Consider the following 16,018-nt stretch of genomic DNA (forward strand, 5'->3'; position numbering starts at 1 on the left):
TCCTTAATGTAGTTGCGCTTTGCTTTATGTAGTTGTGTTTTTCTTAATGTAGTTGCCCTTTGCTTTATGTAGTTTTGTTTTCCTTAATGTAGTTGCGCTTTGCTTTATGTAGTTTTGTTTTTCTTAATGTAGTTGCACTTTGCTTTATGTAGTTTTGTTTTTCTTAATGTAGTTGCGCTTTGCTTTATGTAGTTTTGTTTTTCTTAATGTAGTTGCGCTTTGCTTTATGTAGTTTTGTTTTCCTTAATGTAGTTGCGCTTTGCTTTATGTAGTTTTGTTTTCCTTAATGTAGTTGCGCTTTGCTTTATGTAGTTTTGTTTTTCTTAATGTAGTGGCGCTTTGCTTTATGTAGTTTTGTTTTCCTTAACGTAGTTGGGCTTTGCTTTATGAAGTTTTGTTTTTCTTAATGTAGTTGCGCTTTGCTTTATGTAGTTGTGTTTTTCTTAATGTAGTTGCCCTTTGCTTTATGTAGTTTTGTTTTCCTTAATGTAGTTGCACTTTGCTTTATGTAGTTTTGTTTTTCTTAATGTAGTTGCACTTTGCTTTATGTAGTTTTGTTTTTCTTAATGTAGTTGCGCTTTGCTTTATGTAGTTGTGTTTTTCTTAATGTAGTTGCGCTTTGCTTTATGTAGTGTTGTTTTTCTTAATGTAGTTGCGCTTTGCTTTATGTAGTGTTGTTTTTCTTAATGTAGTTGCACTTTGCTTTATGTAGTTTTGTTTTTCTTAATGTAGTTGCGCTTTGCTTTATGTAGTTTTGTTTTTCTTAATGTAGTTGCGCTTTGCTTTATGAAGTTGTGTTTTTGTTAATGTAGTTGCCCTTTGCTTTATGTAGTTGTGTTTTCCTTAATGTAGTTGCGCTTTGCTTTATGTAGTTTTGTTTTTCTTAATGTAGTTGCGCTTTGCTTTATGTAGTTTTGTTTTCCTTAATGTAGTTGCACTTTGCTTTATGTAGTTTTGTTTTTCTTAATGTAGTTGCGCTTTGCTTTATGTAGTTTTGTTTTTCTTAATGTAGTTGCGCTTTGCTTTATGTAGTTTTGTTTTTGTTAATGTAGTTGCCCTTTGCTTTATGTAGTTGTGTTTTTCTTAATGTAGTTGCGCTTTGCTTTATGTAGTTTTGTTTTTCTTAATGTAGTTGCCCTTTGCTTTATGTAGTTTTGTTTTTCTTAATGTAGTTGCACTTTGCTTTATGTAGTTTTGTTTTTCTTAATGTAGTTGCGCTTTGCTTTATGTAGTTTTGTTTTTCTTAATGTAGTTGCCCTTTGCTTTGTGAGTTTTGTTTTTCTTAATGTAGTTGCGCTTTGCTTTATGTAGTTGCGATTTCCTTAATGTAGTTGCGCTTTGCTTTATGTAGTTGTGTTTTTCTTAATGTAGTTGCCCTTTGCTTTATGTAGTTTTGTTTTTCTTAATGTAGTTGCGCTTTGCTTTATGTAGTTTTGTTTTTCTTAATGTAGTTGCCCTTTGCTTTATGTAGTTTTGTTTTTCTTAATGTAGTTGCGCTTTGCTTTATGTAGTTTTGTTTTCCTTAATGTAGTTGCGCTTTGCTTTATGTAGTTTTGTTTTTCTTAATGTAGTTGCGCTTTGCTTTATGTAGTTGTGATTTCCTTAATGTAGTTGCGCTTTGCTTTATGTAGTTTTGTTTTTCTTAATGTAGTTGCCCTTTGCTTTGTGAGTTGTGTTTTTCTTAATGTAGTTGCCCTTTGCTTTATGTAGTTGTGTTTTCCTTAATGTAGTTGCGCTTTGCTTTATGTAGTTGTGTTTTTCTTAATGTAGTTGCCCTTTGCTTTATGTAGTTGTGTTTTCCTTAATGTAGTTGCGCTTTGCTTTATGTAGTTGTGTTTTTCTTAATGTAGTTGCCCTTTGCTTTATGTAGTTTTGTTTTCCTTAATGTAGTTGCGCTTTGCTTTATGTAGTTTTGTTTTTCTTAATGTAGTTGCGCTTTGCTTTATGTAGTTTTGTTTTCCTTAATGTAGTTGCGCTTTGCTTTATGTAGTTTTGTTTTTCTTAATGTAGTTGCGCTTTGCTTTATGTAGTTTTGTTTTCCTTAATGTAGTTGCGCTTTGCTTTATGTAGTTTTGTTTTCCTTAATGTAGTTGCGCTTTGCTTTATGTAGTTTTGTTTTCCTTAATGTAGTTGCGCTTTGCTTTATGTAGTTTTGTTTTCCTTAATGTAGTTGCGCTTTGCTTTATGTAGTTTTGTTTTTCTTAATGTAGTTGCGCTTTGCTTTATGTAGTTTTGTTTTCCTTAATGTAGTTGCGCTTTGCTTTATGTAGTTTTGTTTTCCTTAATGTAGTTGCACTTTGCTTTATGTAGTTTTGTTTTTCTTAATGTAGTTGCGCTTTGCTTTATGTAGTTTTGTTTTTCTTAATGTAGTTGCGCTTTGCTTTATGTAGTTTTGTTTTTCTTAATGTAGTTGCGCTTTGCTTTATGTAGTTTTGTTTTCCTTAATGTAGTTGCGCTTTGCTTTATGTAGTTTTGTTTTTCTTAATGTAGTTGCGCTTTGCTTTATGTAGTTTTGTTTTTCTTAATGTAGTTGCGCTTTGCTTTATGTAGTTTTGTTTTTCTTAATGTAGTTGCGCTTTGCTTTATGTAGTTTTGTTTTTCTTAATGTAGTTGCGCTTTGCTTTATGTAGTTTTGTTTTTCTTAATGTAGTTGCGCTTTGCTTTATGTAGTTTTGTTTTTCTTAATGTAGTTGCGCTTTGCTTTATGTAGTTTTGTTTTTCTTAATGTAGTTGCGCTTTGCTTTATGTAGTTTTGTTTTTCTTAATGTAGTTGCGCTTTGCTTTATGTAGTTTTGTTTTTCTTAATGTAGTTGCGCTTTGCTTTATGTAGTTTTGTTTTCCTTAATGTAGTTGCGCTTTGCTTTATGTAATTTTGTTTTTCTTAATGTAGTTGCGCTTTGCTTTATGTAGTTTTGTTTTTCTTAATGTAGTTGCGCTTTGCTTTATGTAGTTTTGTTTTTCTTAATGTAGTTGCGCTTTGCTTTATGTAGTTTTGTTTTTCTTAATGTAGTTGCGCTTTGCTTTATGTAGTTTTGTTTTTCTTAATGTAGTTGCGCTTTGCTTTATGTAGTTTTGTTTTTCTTAATGTAGTTGCGCTTTGCTTTATGTAGTTTTGTTTTTCTTAATGTAGTTGCGCTTTGCTTTATGTAGTTTTGTTTTTCTTAATGTAGTTGCGCTTTGCTTTATGTAGTTTTGTTTTCCTTAATGTAGTTGCGCTTTGCTTTATGTAGTTTTGTTTTCCTTAATGTAGTTGCGCTTTGCTTTATGTAGTTTTGTTTTCCTTAATGTAGTTGCGCTTTGCTTTATGTAGTTTTGTTTTTCTTAATGTAGTTGCGCTTTGCTTTATGTAGTTTTGTTTTCCTTAATGTAGTTGCGCTTTGCTTTATGTAGTTTTGTTTTCCTTAATGTAGTTGCGCTTTGCTTTATGTAGTTTTGTTTTCCTTAATGTAGTTGCGCTTTGCTTTATGTAGTTTTGTTTTTCTTAATGTAGTTGCGCTTTGCTTTATGTAGTTTTGTTTTCCTTAATGTAGTTGCGCTTTGCTTTATGTAGTTTTGTTTTTCTTAATGTAGTTGCGCTTTGCTTTATGTAGTTTTGTTTTCCTTAATGTAGTTGCGCTTTGCTTTATGTAGTTTTGTTTTTCTTAATGTAGTAGCGCTTTGCTTTATGTAGTTTTGTTTTTCTTAATGTAGTTGCGCTTTGCTTTATGTAGTTTTGTTTTCCTTAATGTAGTTGCGCTTTGCTTTATGTAGTTTTGTTTTTCTTAATGTAGTTGCGCTTTGCTTTATGTAGTTTTGTTTTTCTTAATGTAGTTGCGCTTTGCTTTATGTAGTTTTGTTTTTCTTAATGTAGTTGCGCTTTGCTTTATGTAGTTTTGTTTTTCTTAATGTAGTTGCGCTTTGCTTTATGTAGTTTTGTTTTCCTTAATGTAGTTGCGCTTTGCTTTATGTAGTTTTGTTTTCCTTAATGTAGTTGCGCTTTGCTTTATGTAGTTTTGTTTTTCTTAATGTAGTTGCGCTTTGCTTTATGTAGTTTTGTTTTTCTTAATGTAGTTGCGCTTTGCTTTATGTAGTTTTGTTTTCCTTAATGTAGTTGCGCTTTGCTTTATGTAGTTTTGTTTTTCTTAATGTAGTTGCGCTTTGCTTTATGTAGTTTTGTTTTTCTTAATGTAGTTGCGCTTTGCTTTATGTAGTTTTGTTTTTCTTAATGTAGTTGCGCTTTGCTTTATGTAGTTTTGTTTTTCTTAATGTAGTTGCGCTTTGCTTTATGTAGTTTTGTTTTTCTTAATGTAGTTGCGCTTTGCTTTATGTAGTTTTGTTTTTCTTAATGTAGTTGCGCTTTGCTTTATGTAGTTTTGTTTTTCTTAATGTAGTACCCGCTTTGCTTTATGTAGTTTTGTTTTTCTTAATGTAGTTGCGCTTTGCTTTATGTAGTTTTGTTTTCCTTAATGTAGTTGCGCTTTGCTTTATGTAGTTTTGTTTTTCTAAATGCAGTAGCGCTTTGCTTTATGTAATTTTGTTTTCCTTAATGTAGTTGCGCTGTTAGATTTGCAGTTGCAGTTTGCACTTCAGGGCCACCGTAATTTATGTTATTTTAAGAGTAAAAATACTAATTCCATTGACAAATCATCTAATTTACTTACTCAAATAAAGGGTAAATACACTTAATTTAATAATTTTTTCTTATTTCTAGATTGTTTTATTCAGTGTAGGTTTGAAAGCCTCACCTTAACTTCTCTAAATATTCCTCTATTGATTTAGTTCTTATCAGTCTGATTATTTAGGTAGATCTTGGAAGATTGATCTTGGTTACTGTAGCACCCTCTGTTTAAACTAATATTGGATTCTCTATGGCACATTTTTTCAAACGTGTTTATAAAAGGCTCATCTAATGTTTCCTGGAGTTTTGTGGAACAATTAAACCTATTCCCTTTGATCAGAGCTTACCACTTATCTCAGATGGATGGGGCAGTGTTCCCAAACACACATCAAAAACACTTCTGATTGGTCGTTAGCTCCATTAAGGATTAAAACCAATACATTTAAGTTAATTCGGTCTGTACTGCCAAGAGGGGTTGTCAGTTATGCAGCCAAATATTTGTCTATGCCTGACGTTTGTTGATGGCTACAAAAGCTGCGTGGTGTTTCATATGTAGTTTAAAAAAATCCTTCAACAATAGAAAGAAAAACTTCAAATGCTTCATAATCTGCATGACATTCATCTTGATGTTGAATGTCATCCAATATCAATAAGTAGAAGGAAAAAAAAAGCTAAAAGCCTCTGAAAACTGCAGCTGTTTCACACCGACTGGATATTGAATTCATTTAATGAGTGATAATGATGCACCCAGCGAGGGAGCTGTGTCTTTTCTAATAGCTTCAAGTGTTTACAGGGCAGGATTTATTGGTAACAGAAACTATTTGGTTTTATTTGCAAGTTTACCATCATAATCCCTGTGTTTGTTTTCCCTGCAGCAATACACACCTCCGCTTATCTATTTAGGAAATGAGGAGGATCTAAACACCCTGACTGACGAGTCCAGTGATGTTTTTCAGTATTTAAGATTCCAAGCAGAAAGGGGAGACCCTGAAGCCCAGGTATGTTTGATTTACATCCCTGCAAAAAGCTGCCTTAGGATTCATTATTCAAATTAGTTCTGTGTGTTTATCTGTGAAAGATGCATAAAAACACAGGGGCAGAGAGTAATTCCTCTTCTGCACTCAACGGTCAAGTCGTGTTCAGAACTGACTAATAAAAACTCTATTAACTTTAGAGACGTCTGGGAACAATGCTTTACTGGGGACAAAATGGAGTCTCCAAAGACATAGCGAGCGCGGTGAAGTGGTTCAGGAGGAGTGCCATGCAAATGAAGAATCCGGCGGCAGTCTACGACTACTCCATCCTACTAATGAAGGTTGTGCAAAATCATAAGGATCTTATTTTATGACTGAATTGAACACAGTGCATTCTGAGTGTGCGCTTGTGTGTGCACCGTCTCTGTTTTGACACTTATTGATTTGCTGATTGATGCTGATTCCTTCAGGGCCTGGGAGTGAAGAGAAACTACACTCAAGGTTTTCAGCTTCTGAAAAAAGCAGCAGCAATGGTGAGGGAACAGCGATCAATCGGTTTGTTTACTCCATAGGAGCTCCCTATAAAAACCAGTGTCTGTTTCCCCGCTTTAGGGCTCAATCAGTGCCCTGAATGGCTTGGGCTGGTACCATGGGATTGTGCTGAAGGACCACAGAAATGCAATAAAATACTTTGAACAAGCAGCCTTAAATGGGAGCGATGATGGGATGTTCAACCTGGGAATTTATCATCTCAGTGGGGAAAACCCTGACAATCCATGGAGGAATGAGGTTTTGATTTCCAGACCTTTCACTGGCTCCTCACCCTAAATGTAGTCGCTTTGCTGATGGTATTTCTTTTATCTACAGAGTGCTGCATTTGAGCAGTTTCTGAACGCCTCTCGCTTCGGCCACGTAGCTGCATCAGTGGAAGCAGCGTGGTACCTTTCGACAGGAAGCCTGGAGGGCGTTGCTCAGGATGTGAAGAGGGCTGTGACGTAAGAGGCTTTCATTAGCTTGGTATAGAAAGCACTGTTGTGGGCTGGTAAACTGTAGCCTGCAGCTTAATTTCTGCTAATTTTAATGACAGTGGCTAATTCAAGGTCAGAAACCAGTATTTGCATATCTATAAATAAGAGCTGCTGCCACTGCATTGTGGTCTGGTAGAGAGAGAGATTCTGTTTAACCAAATCCCTCCAAGCCTAAAAGAGCATCTTTGTTGCTGCTCCATATTAAAGTGATCTTTTTTCTGTGTTTATAGCATGTTAAACTGTTTTCTGTTGGTATAAAGGACACTGGCTTGCAACTGTATGATTTCCTCCTGAACCTTTTCCACATTTTATCAAATTAAATCACAAACTATTACTAATTATTTTTTGATGAGATTTAATGCGACAGACCAACAAAGTGCAGTACATACCTGTTTAGTGGAAAGAAATATAATATCCTTTTAAATAATAACTAATCTGACAATTCTGATTTCACCCCTGTTACTTTAATAGACCTAAATAAGTGATGTCAAAACGAGGTCAAACAATAAGAGGTCCAATTAGAAGACTCATTCTCTCCTCTCAGTCCAGGATCAGTTTTCGGGAATACTAGTGAAGCTCTTTGATAAAGACCAAAAAAACACCAAAGAGGTCAGAGAAAAAGTAGTGAGGAAGTATAAAGCAGGGCAGAATAATAAAAAAAAAGCAATGTTCAAAGCTTTGAACATCCCATTAAGCGCTGTTCAAACCCCCAGCTGGCGGCAGCAGATGGAGGCTGACACTGAGACAGCTTCTGCTGGAAGTTACATGTTAAAAGAAAGTCTTTTCCTTTCCACTCTTCCCACAGTAACCCAATGCAAGTGACTGGGGATACATTTTTTAACAGTCGGGTAAGAAGCTGAATTTATTTTGTACCATGATTTTCTTCGATTAGCTTGAATTGGGCTTCAGTTGGCTATATGCTGCTGTAGCTACAGGTAGGCCTGCATCACAAAAAAGTTATATATTTGCTGTCACTGATTTTAGAAAGAGAAACTTATGTCGTCTAAATTTATTACAGACAGGGAAATATTTAAAGTGTGTATTTACTGTCATTTCGGCGATTTTGGATTATACTGTATAGATAAAAAAAACAATCCTAGATTTACTGAAAAAACTCATGTTGTCACATCCTCTTTATTTTGGTAACATAAAAGACCTGAAATAGATTCCTGAGCCCCTATGGTCGCTCTTTGGATCCATAGACTACACAATTACAAGACTACTGCCTGTCTTCTAACAATCAATGTGGTAACTTTTACAATATAATTTTTCAAGAAAGTTGAGTGGAAGGAAAACCTTTAGCAGGAAAAGTTGCACCATCAACATTTATAACTGCAGTCTTGATAGGACTACCAAGCAGAATCCCTTTAGACAAATAGTGGAATAAGTCAATCAAGTTTCTTTATGCATGAACAAAAAAAATTGAATTGGCAACAACATCAGAATTGTTGTAGGTTAACTAAGTAGGAAAATAACTATTACTTAGTTAATGCATTAATGTTTGGTCCAAAGTCTTTTGGAAAAAGTATAAAATCAACCTTGCCTGGAGTCTAGGTTCTGCGTCTTCTATTGTCCAGTGTTTAGTTATAGATTTTCGGTCGAAAAGCTGGTCTGATGTGCATTGGGCGGAGCTACTCTATCCTTTCGTTGCCAGTAACAATGGCAGCTATATTTGCTGTGATCAGTGGGTAAAAAGTAGTTTTAATATGTTTTTCAGCGAGAAAGTCCACCTAAAAACTTCAGCTGTGCAGTCAGTTCATCAGGATTATGATCCTGCCTTCAAATCTTATTTTGCTGTCAGAGCTGCTCAGACACCATTACACTGGCGGTTCGCTGTCACCAGGAATCCCGTTCAACAGTAGCCTCTGGCCCGGTCGCCTCTTCACGGGTTTCTGCTACTGTTTGCTGCGGCTGGAAGTAGATGTTAGCGTTTTGCACATACGTAATCCAAACTGCAGGCACCAGAATAATACTGTAAAATCTAACAGATTTTTCCGGCAGGTTCCGACATTTTAGGTTAATTTAGGCGTTAATAAACTGTTTCAGTGGAGTGATCATAGTGCTCTGCATCAGCAGTGCTGTTTCTGTCTCCCTGCCAGCTCCCAGATCAGCTTCTCTGATTGGTTGATGAGGTGCGTCGAGCCGCAAAAGTTACATCTTTCCAACTCCAGCAGCTGGTGTTTTCTGAAGCGCGTTGCACGCCTCAGAACTCAGAAGCTGAGATGCACTGCGGCAACTTTTGCTGCACCAAGATGTGCGTCAACCATTGACTTTGCTCTGCAAAAAAATGAAATCTCAATAAGTCATTTTTTTCTTAAAATAAGTGCATTTTTCTTGAATTGATGAGGTAAGGGAGACACTTTGCCAATGGAACAAGGCAATTTACATTTAAAATAAAAAAAAGTAATTGCTTTGTCTTATTTCAAATAAATAATATCAAATTTTCTTATTTGAAGAGTAAAAATACTGATTCCATTGGCAAATCATCTGATTAACCTACTAAAATGAAGGCTTAATACACTTATTTTAAGAATTTCTCACTTCTTTCTAGATCGTTTTTTCACTGTGTATGTAAAATAGCTGCTTCTGCTGCCTCTGCTGCTTGCGGTGTGAATGTAGCATTAGACTGAAATCCAAATGCCAGTCTGTGCATAGGTACTCCTGGCCCAGATTTTGTAAAAGTATGTGACATTTTACAGGGTATCTAACAAAAAATGTTCCATCTGAAATGAAATATTTTCTCTTGCCAGCCTCTGACAGTGCAAAAAGATGTATTTTGCCTAGATGAATTGTCAAAACATCAATGTCTAGCGCTGATTGAGATGTACCCCACAAGAATCACTGTTGTGCTTGAAGCGAAAGCTGGTTATACAAAATATTGACTGACGGGGAAACAAATCTTATTCATAGTTCATTTTTTTTACCTGAACAAAATGTGTTATTTTTCTTCTCAGAATCATACACTGCTTTGTGTTTGTCTGTCAAATAAAAGCTCAATGAAACACATTGGAGTTTGTTGGTACGAGGAAATGAAATGACAAAAAGTGGAAAAGTTCAGGAGGTATAAATCCTTTGCACTGCATTATAAATCATATTTCATACAACTCACTACACAGATTGCAACAAAAGGCCTGCAAACAGAACGGCCACCTTGGATTTATGATCAGGGAGGCTCTTCAGGCCCACCTCAAGGGAGCTCGGTAGGAAAATTAATTTCAGTTTCATTTCACTCATGTTCATTCAATCCTTCCCTCTGATCTGCTCTCCTTCCTTTGTGTTGTGGTTCTGCCCGCAGGGAGAAAGCACTTCTTAAGTACATTTTGGCTGCTGAAACCGGCCTCGGTTTAGCCCAGAGTAACGTCGCTCACTTGTGTGAGGTACACCCTTCCCCTTTTTCTGCTCCTAACCCTTCCATGTGTATCCCTGAAGCTCGAACCCTCGTCCTCTAATCTGATTCCAGCTCAGTTCTACAGTTAATGTATCATAATTGGAGTTGTTATTGTAGCTAATGGACAAATCGCTCATAATTCCAGTCACACACTAAATGAAGAGAAGTATCCCGGAGGGAAATTATTAGCGGTTGATAACGTACCCTCGTTATTGCTTTGCTCTCTCCCACCAAGGAGCTGGGCTTCGGTTATGACTGTCTGTGGAGATATCAAAACCACTCTATATTAAACTCTGATCCTCATCCGTCCAGTGAGTTCATCTCATTTCATTTTGCTTTAACCTCTCCCTCTCTTTTCCTGCCAGTCTGGTCACTGAACAGCAAATATGTGTCTTCTTTATAGCCCTGCTGAAAATAGGAGACTACTACTACCATTCCTCCAGCGCGCACGGAAACTCATTATCCTTGGCTGAGCAGGCCGTATCAATGTATAGCAGAGCGGCTCTGGCACGCAGCCCTCAGGTGACAGATTTACTTGAGCCATAATCTCATCACCCTATGATAAACTTAATTAAACTTCCACAGGCTAAGTCCTGGCGCAATAAAAAACAACAAACAGCATTACATGCTGTCATTATTTGGAGACTTTCAGAGTGAAAAACACCTCATTCTGTTTTCACGCTGACTCACAGGGAATGTTCAACTTAGCCGTTCTGGCTCAAAAAGGCCACATCCTTCCACAGAGCGTCCTTGCTGCCTTCAATGCATCGCGTTGGGATGGAGTGGAGTCTGTGACGGAGAAGATTTTAAAAAGGTGAGGGCTTGTTGAAGCATGTGCAATGTCTGCTTTCGTCTGGTCTATACTTATTAGGGCTGATGATGTAACTGGTGTTGTGCGCAGCTCGGCTCACAATATTTTGTCTCCTTCTCTTAGATGTACAGAGATTGAGAATGATGAGGCAGTTACACCCTGTTCTTTAGCTCTGCTCGGACTCCAGATGGGAAAAGCCTGGAGGAGCGTGACTCACAGCCCAGCACAGCTCCTTTTGGTGAGCTTGAAGCAGCCGCCTCATACTGAGTGTAGTAAGAATAGAAGAACAGCACACCTTAAGCCTTTAACCTACTCTAGGTTATAATAATCCAGCTTCTAATGAATGCTAGATGCAGTGGAATAGAAATTCCCTTTATTGTACCACAATGGGGAAATTCTGGTGTTTACAGCAGCAAAAAGATTATAGAAAAAATATTTGCATAGATGTGCACTCAGAAAAGAATAACATAATAGTGAAGAGTCAAAAATAAATAAAACACTGTACTGTAAAGTGTTTTAACAATATTAACACTGTGGACTTGGAGCATAAAAGACAATATACAGCTATGGACATGTTTACATTAATAGCAATTAATGGTTTTATTAATTACATGCTGTTGCCAGTACAGTGCAGTAGCATGCCAGAGCATTCATAACCCATGGTTCCATGATTTTATTTTTAGCAATATTTTGTTACTTTAGAATCATAAAGGTCATTGTCTTTTATGTGACAAACCAACATAAAGTGAAAATCAAAATCTGAAAAGTGCGGTGTGCATTTTATGTCCCCTTTGTTTAAATAAAGGTATTCTTTAAAGAACAGATTGCAGGTTAGAGCCTGACTTTTATTGGTTTATGCAAAATATGTGAGGGATTGGTTTTGAATCAAGATGTACTATTTAGCCTTTTTGGGTTGTTTTTGTGAGAAAGTTGTATTTCTGTATCTAAAACAGGCAGCAGAAGTGATGTAATGTGGGAAGCCTGCATAGCTTTACAGCAGTAAACAGTGGAGATCAATTCAGACAAAGAGACCTTAAATGTTTACGACTACACATATTTTATTTCTCTATGGAATTAAAAAAAGTATTTTTGAATTGGGAAACAACCAACCCTATAATGAATACCCTGAGAGACTGACGGAGAATTAATCCGTTGCTGTATTGGAACAGTGGCGTCACTTATGACAGTCACAGTGGCGCAGCTTGTCTTCAAAGTCAATCTCCCACCAGCAGCATCCTGCTATTTTTCAGACGTCATTCTAAGAGATTTTGCGCAGTAATCTGTTTTTAGAGCTTAAAAACAGTTCATGTCACATTATCTCAGGTGGTAAACAGTAATATTTGAGGGAATCTTTGACAATGTTTATAATTCATAAATGCAATCACAAACATCTACCAAACTCAATTACACATCCACTCTACCCCATAACTCCCTACTCTCTACACAGAGCTAAAGCATTGTTCATTATTTTTCTCCCAGACTTGACGAAAAATGAATCGACTTAGTAATAAAAAGGCATTTTTTAGAGACTGCTTAAAAATGGCACTTTTTATTGGTACATTTTCTTTGTCATGGAAGACAAAACTGTTTATGCATCCTAAATACTAAATCCTAAATAAACCTTTCATATATGATCCATTAGAAAAAGCGCTGCTTGAATTTTGTTAAAATTCAACCCGCAGTTTGCTCTTTAAAGGCTTTGCTAATAAGGAAGACAAAGAAACAATGTGAAGATGAGTAAGGAAAATATTTTCCAGAGGTTTTGAAAATGGATTAAAAAATATGAAAGGCGGCTAAGATGCCATTGGTAACTCTTGAGGAGCTGCAGAGATCAACAGCTCATGTTGGAGAAGCCTTTGACTGCACTGTGTCTTTTTGCTAATTACAAAAAGAAGGTGCTGTAATTAGATTAGAAGAATATTATTTATGTTTATGTTTAGCACATATAAGTAAACACATATGGGTATGGATCACCCTCAGCACCATCAGAGTGTACTGTGGGTGAGGACAGGGAGGTAAAAATAGGATAATGGTGTGAAAAAAACCTAATGAAAACTGCTAAAAACCTGGTTAGCAGTTTACCTTCCTCCAGTGTTCTGGTTAAGATCCAGGCATGTTCATCTGTTACCGGCCCAGTGAAAGTTCAGACACACGCCAAGCTAAGAATCTGTAGCAAAACTTGAACATTTCTTCTTTTTAGTCTCTATTGGATCTGGCTTAAAGGAGTAGTACACCCAAAACATGATTAGCCTTCATTTTCTACTCACCCCCATGCTGAACAACACTCTGGAGTACTTTTTTGATATCTCAAATGCATCTGGAGATCTGGGAGGCTTCTTGCTGTCTGCTGACATTCAAATAATGGAGGTCTATGGCGCCCGAGACAGAAAGGTCCATAAAAGTCCACAAAAAACATGTCAATATTCCTCCATACTGCTCGTCCAATGTATTCCAAGTGTCCTGAGTGGGTAGCATCCAGAATTTACTCGAAACGAAGTCATTTAGAATGTTTTTAGAGCATAAACAGTAGTGTACAGGATTTCCTGAAAGCGCGCGCCTGCGAGTTCATGAGTCTACGGAAACCGCAGCAGACCAAACCAGATGAAAGTGCGCATTCAGCGTCTGCTCTGCCGATAATGCAAGCGTAGAAGAAGAAATGTGCCGTTTACCTGTGCAAAGAAAGAAACAACGAAAGAAAAATGTATGAGGACTTCAGTGTTGAGGAAGAGCAGGAGTTCTTTGCCGAGCTGAATGCGCACTTTCGTCTGGTTTGGTCTGCTGCGGTTTCCGTAGACTCGTGAACTCGCATGCGCGCGCTTTTAGGAAATCCTATACACTACTGTTTATGCTCTAAAAACATTCTAAATGACTTCAGTTCGAGTAAATTCTGGATGCTACCCACTCAGGACACTTGGAATACATTGGAAGAGCAGTATGGAGGAATATTGACACGTTTTTTGTGAACTTTTATGGACCTTTCTGCCTTGGGCGCCATAGACCTCCATTATTTGAATGTCAGCAGACAGCAAGAAGCCTCCCAGATCTCCAGATGCATTTGAGATATCAAAAAAGTACTCCAGAGTGTTGTTCAGCATGGGGGGGAGTAGAAAATGAAGGCTAATCATGTTTTGGGTGTACTATTCCTTTAAGTTTGACCTACTTGCAAAACAAAGAAAGAGAGTAAAAGAACATTTGTCATTTTCATTTCACTTCCCGGCCCTTGGTCTTTCTGCATGGAGTTTGCATGTTCTCTCTGAGCATGCGTGGGTTCTCTCCGGGTACTCCGGCTTCCTCCCACAGTCCAAAAACATGACTGTTAGGTCCTGTTTGTCTCTGTGATGCCCTGCGATGGACTGGCGACCTGTCCAGGGTGTACCCCGCCTCCCGCCGCCCGCTTCTCGCGACCCCACTTGGTATAAGCGTGTATAAATAATTGATGGATGGATGGATTTCACTTTTGATTGGTTTATCACATAAAATTCTGCTTAGGTCTGATAATGTTTTACAAACAATCATTCAATTATACAAGTTACTGTTAATTCGACATGAAATCCATTAAATGTTTTTTTTTATTTTTGAGTTTTAACATTTAAAATTGTAATAATTGCAGTTTTTCCTTGTAGGCATATGCATCCATGGTGTCCATGATTGTTGTTGTAGTTGTGGTGCCTTTGCAGGACCTTCTTGGTAAGTTGACGTTGCTCCTGCTCTGCATCCACTTGCAATCCTTAGCCACAAGATGGCCCAGTTTCCCAGGTATTCATTAACTTTTTAACCTCATGCTTGTCATGTCATTTTACTTTTCTTTAAATTACAGAGCGAAGAAGTAAGACATCTGCTCTGAGGAGGAGGAGGACAGCTCCTGTGAGCCAAACAGACCAGGCAGACGACATGGGGAGAGCAGCAGGGAGTGCATGGCTGACTCTGCATGACGAAGAGTGGCTCAGACAGGCCAGCGATTTGGCTGTGACTCTATCTGGTGTGTGTCTCAGTGCTTTCTGGACTACACTCCTCTATCATCTCCTGCGACAGACAATTCCCAGCACGGTGATCCAATAGCCACAGAAAAAAAAAAACATTATTGGAAAAGCATACATTTAGAGGCTACCTTTCATGGACTATTTGTGTTTCTGAGCCATGTGACTCATTTAAGGACATAAAGGAGAATAATAAGAGTCATTATGAGTGAGAGCAGTGTCACCTGATGGCTGACAATGTCTCCTCAGTAGCAATATTTAGGGTTTTATCTTTATTAAAAATAAACCACTTATCACAGAGTTCAGTGAAGTATCCCTGACTGTATTTTTTAAGGTGTGGATGGTTGGCAGGAGTTTGGACCTTCTATTATATTGCATGTTAGACAAAAGCAGATATAAAGTCTATAGCTATGTATTAAAAAAAAAAAAAAAAAAAGATTCCACCTTAGTGATGATAATGCGTGGAGATGTTTTACCAGCTCGGTTCTAATAAGTCACCTATTAAGGCTTGTCCCTGGTCCTATCAGGGACAGGCAGATGATAAGTGCTGCACAGGAGACAAGGACATACTGCAAAAGTATGTGGGGCATGATAAATGATGTTTGGTCCAAAAGCCCAGTGTTCTTTCTATCACTTAGTCTTTGTGCAGGTGGATGTGGTCAGTGATAAACTCGGCATATATAAACTGTACCTATTGGTAATAAGATTTTAGCTGGAAAAGAAAGGGGCTATAGCAACAGGTGATTTGTTACTTCATAACTCTTGCGCATTTTTTGGGACTGGGATGAAAGGAACCCTTTTGTAAATTCAGTATCTCAGTGAAACAAACTCAATGAGAAATACCCAGTGTTGTTGTTGCTGTTGTTTTGCCTGCATGTCACTTCACCTAACAGTTATTTACAGGTCTGACCGTCTCGGATGTAATAATGTGCAGTTTCTAGGTGGCGTTCATGGAGCTGTCATTAGTTAAATAAGGAGTTGCAAAGTGTAAACAAGCCCATGTGGAGCTGCTTCACTTGAAACTGACAGTGTATAATTTAGATAAATGAAATGTTATCCCAGTTTTGTCTTTTATCTCTAAAATAGAATTCGTGTTGTTTGGATTTTTTTTGTTTTTACTTAAGATGAACAAGATTTGCGCTTCATTGTGTTGCTAGAATTTTACAATTCTTACAGATTTTCTCTGTGTTTCATTTTATAAAACAAGCATTAGATGTGATTAGAAGATCTGAGAAAAATAAAT

At 37.2% G+C, this 16,018-nt stretch overlaps 1 protein-coding gene across 1 annotated transcript in view; it reads left to right on the forward strand.

The window, feature by feature from the left end:
* Window positions 1–15,233, forward strand: part of LOC119777120 (protein sel-1 homolog 3) — a 30,850-nt gene extending 15,617 nt beyond the window's left edge. The window contains exons 12-24 of the mRNA XM_038275917.1: window positions 5,473–5,595; window positions 5,772–5,912; window positions 6,042–6,104; window positions 6,184–6,360; window positions 6,439–6,566; window positions 9,716–9,799; window positions 9,895–9,976; window positions 10,223–10,298; window positions 10,391–10,509; window positions 10,680–10,801; window positions 10,922–11,036; window positions 14,422–14,485; window positions 14,616–15,233. Of these exons, the coding sequence (XP_038131845.1) occupies window positions 5,473–5,595; window positions 5,772–5,912; window positions 6,042–6,104; window positions 6,184–6,360; window positions 6,439–6,566; window positions 9,716–9,799; window positions 9,895–9,976; window positions 10,223–10,298; window positions 10,391–10,509; window positions 10,680–10,801; window positions 10,922–11,036; window positions 14,422–14,485; window positions 14,616–14,857 (1,536 nt within the window). The 3' untranslated portion in view covers window positions 14,858–15,233. The remainder of the gene's footprint in view (window positions 1–5,472; window positions 5,596–5,771; window positions 5,913–6,041; window positions 6,105–6,183; window positions 6,361–6,438; window positions 6,567–9,715; window positions 9,800–9,894; window positions 9,977–10,222; window positions 10,299–10,390; window positions 10,510–10,679; window positions 10,802–10,921; window positions 11,037–14,421; window positions 14,486–14,615) is intronic.
* The last annotated feature ends 785 nt before the right edge of the window (window positions 15,234–16,018 follow it).

The sequence above is a fragment of the Cyprinodon tularosa genome, unplaced genomic scaffold, assembly GCF_016077235.1.
Source record: "Cyprinodon tularosa strain WSP-4 unplaced genomic scaffold, ASM1607723v1 ctg98, whole genome shotgun sequence".
Classification (NCBI taxonomy): domain Eukaryota; kingdom Metazoa; phylum Chordata; class Actinopteri; order Cyprinodontiformes; family Cyprinodontidae; genus Cyprinodon; species Cyprinodon tularosa.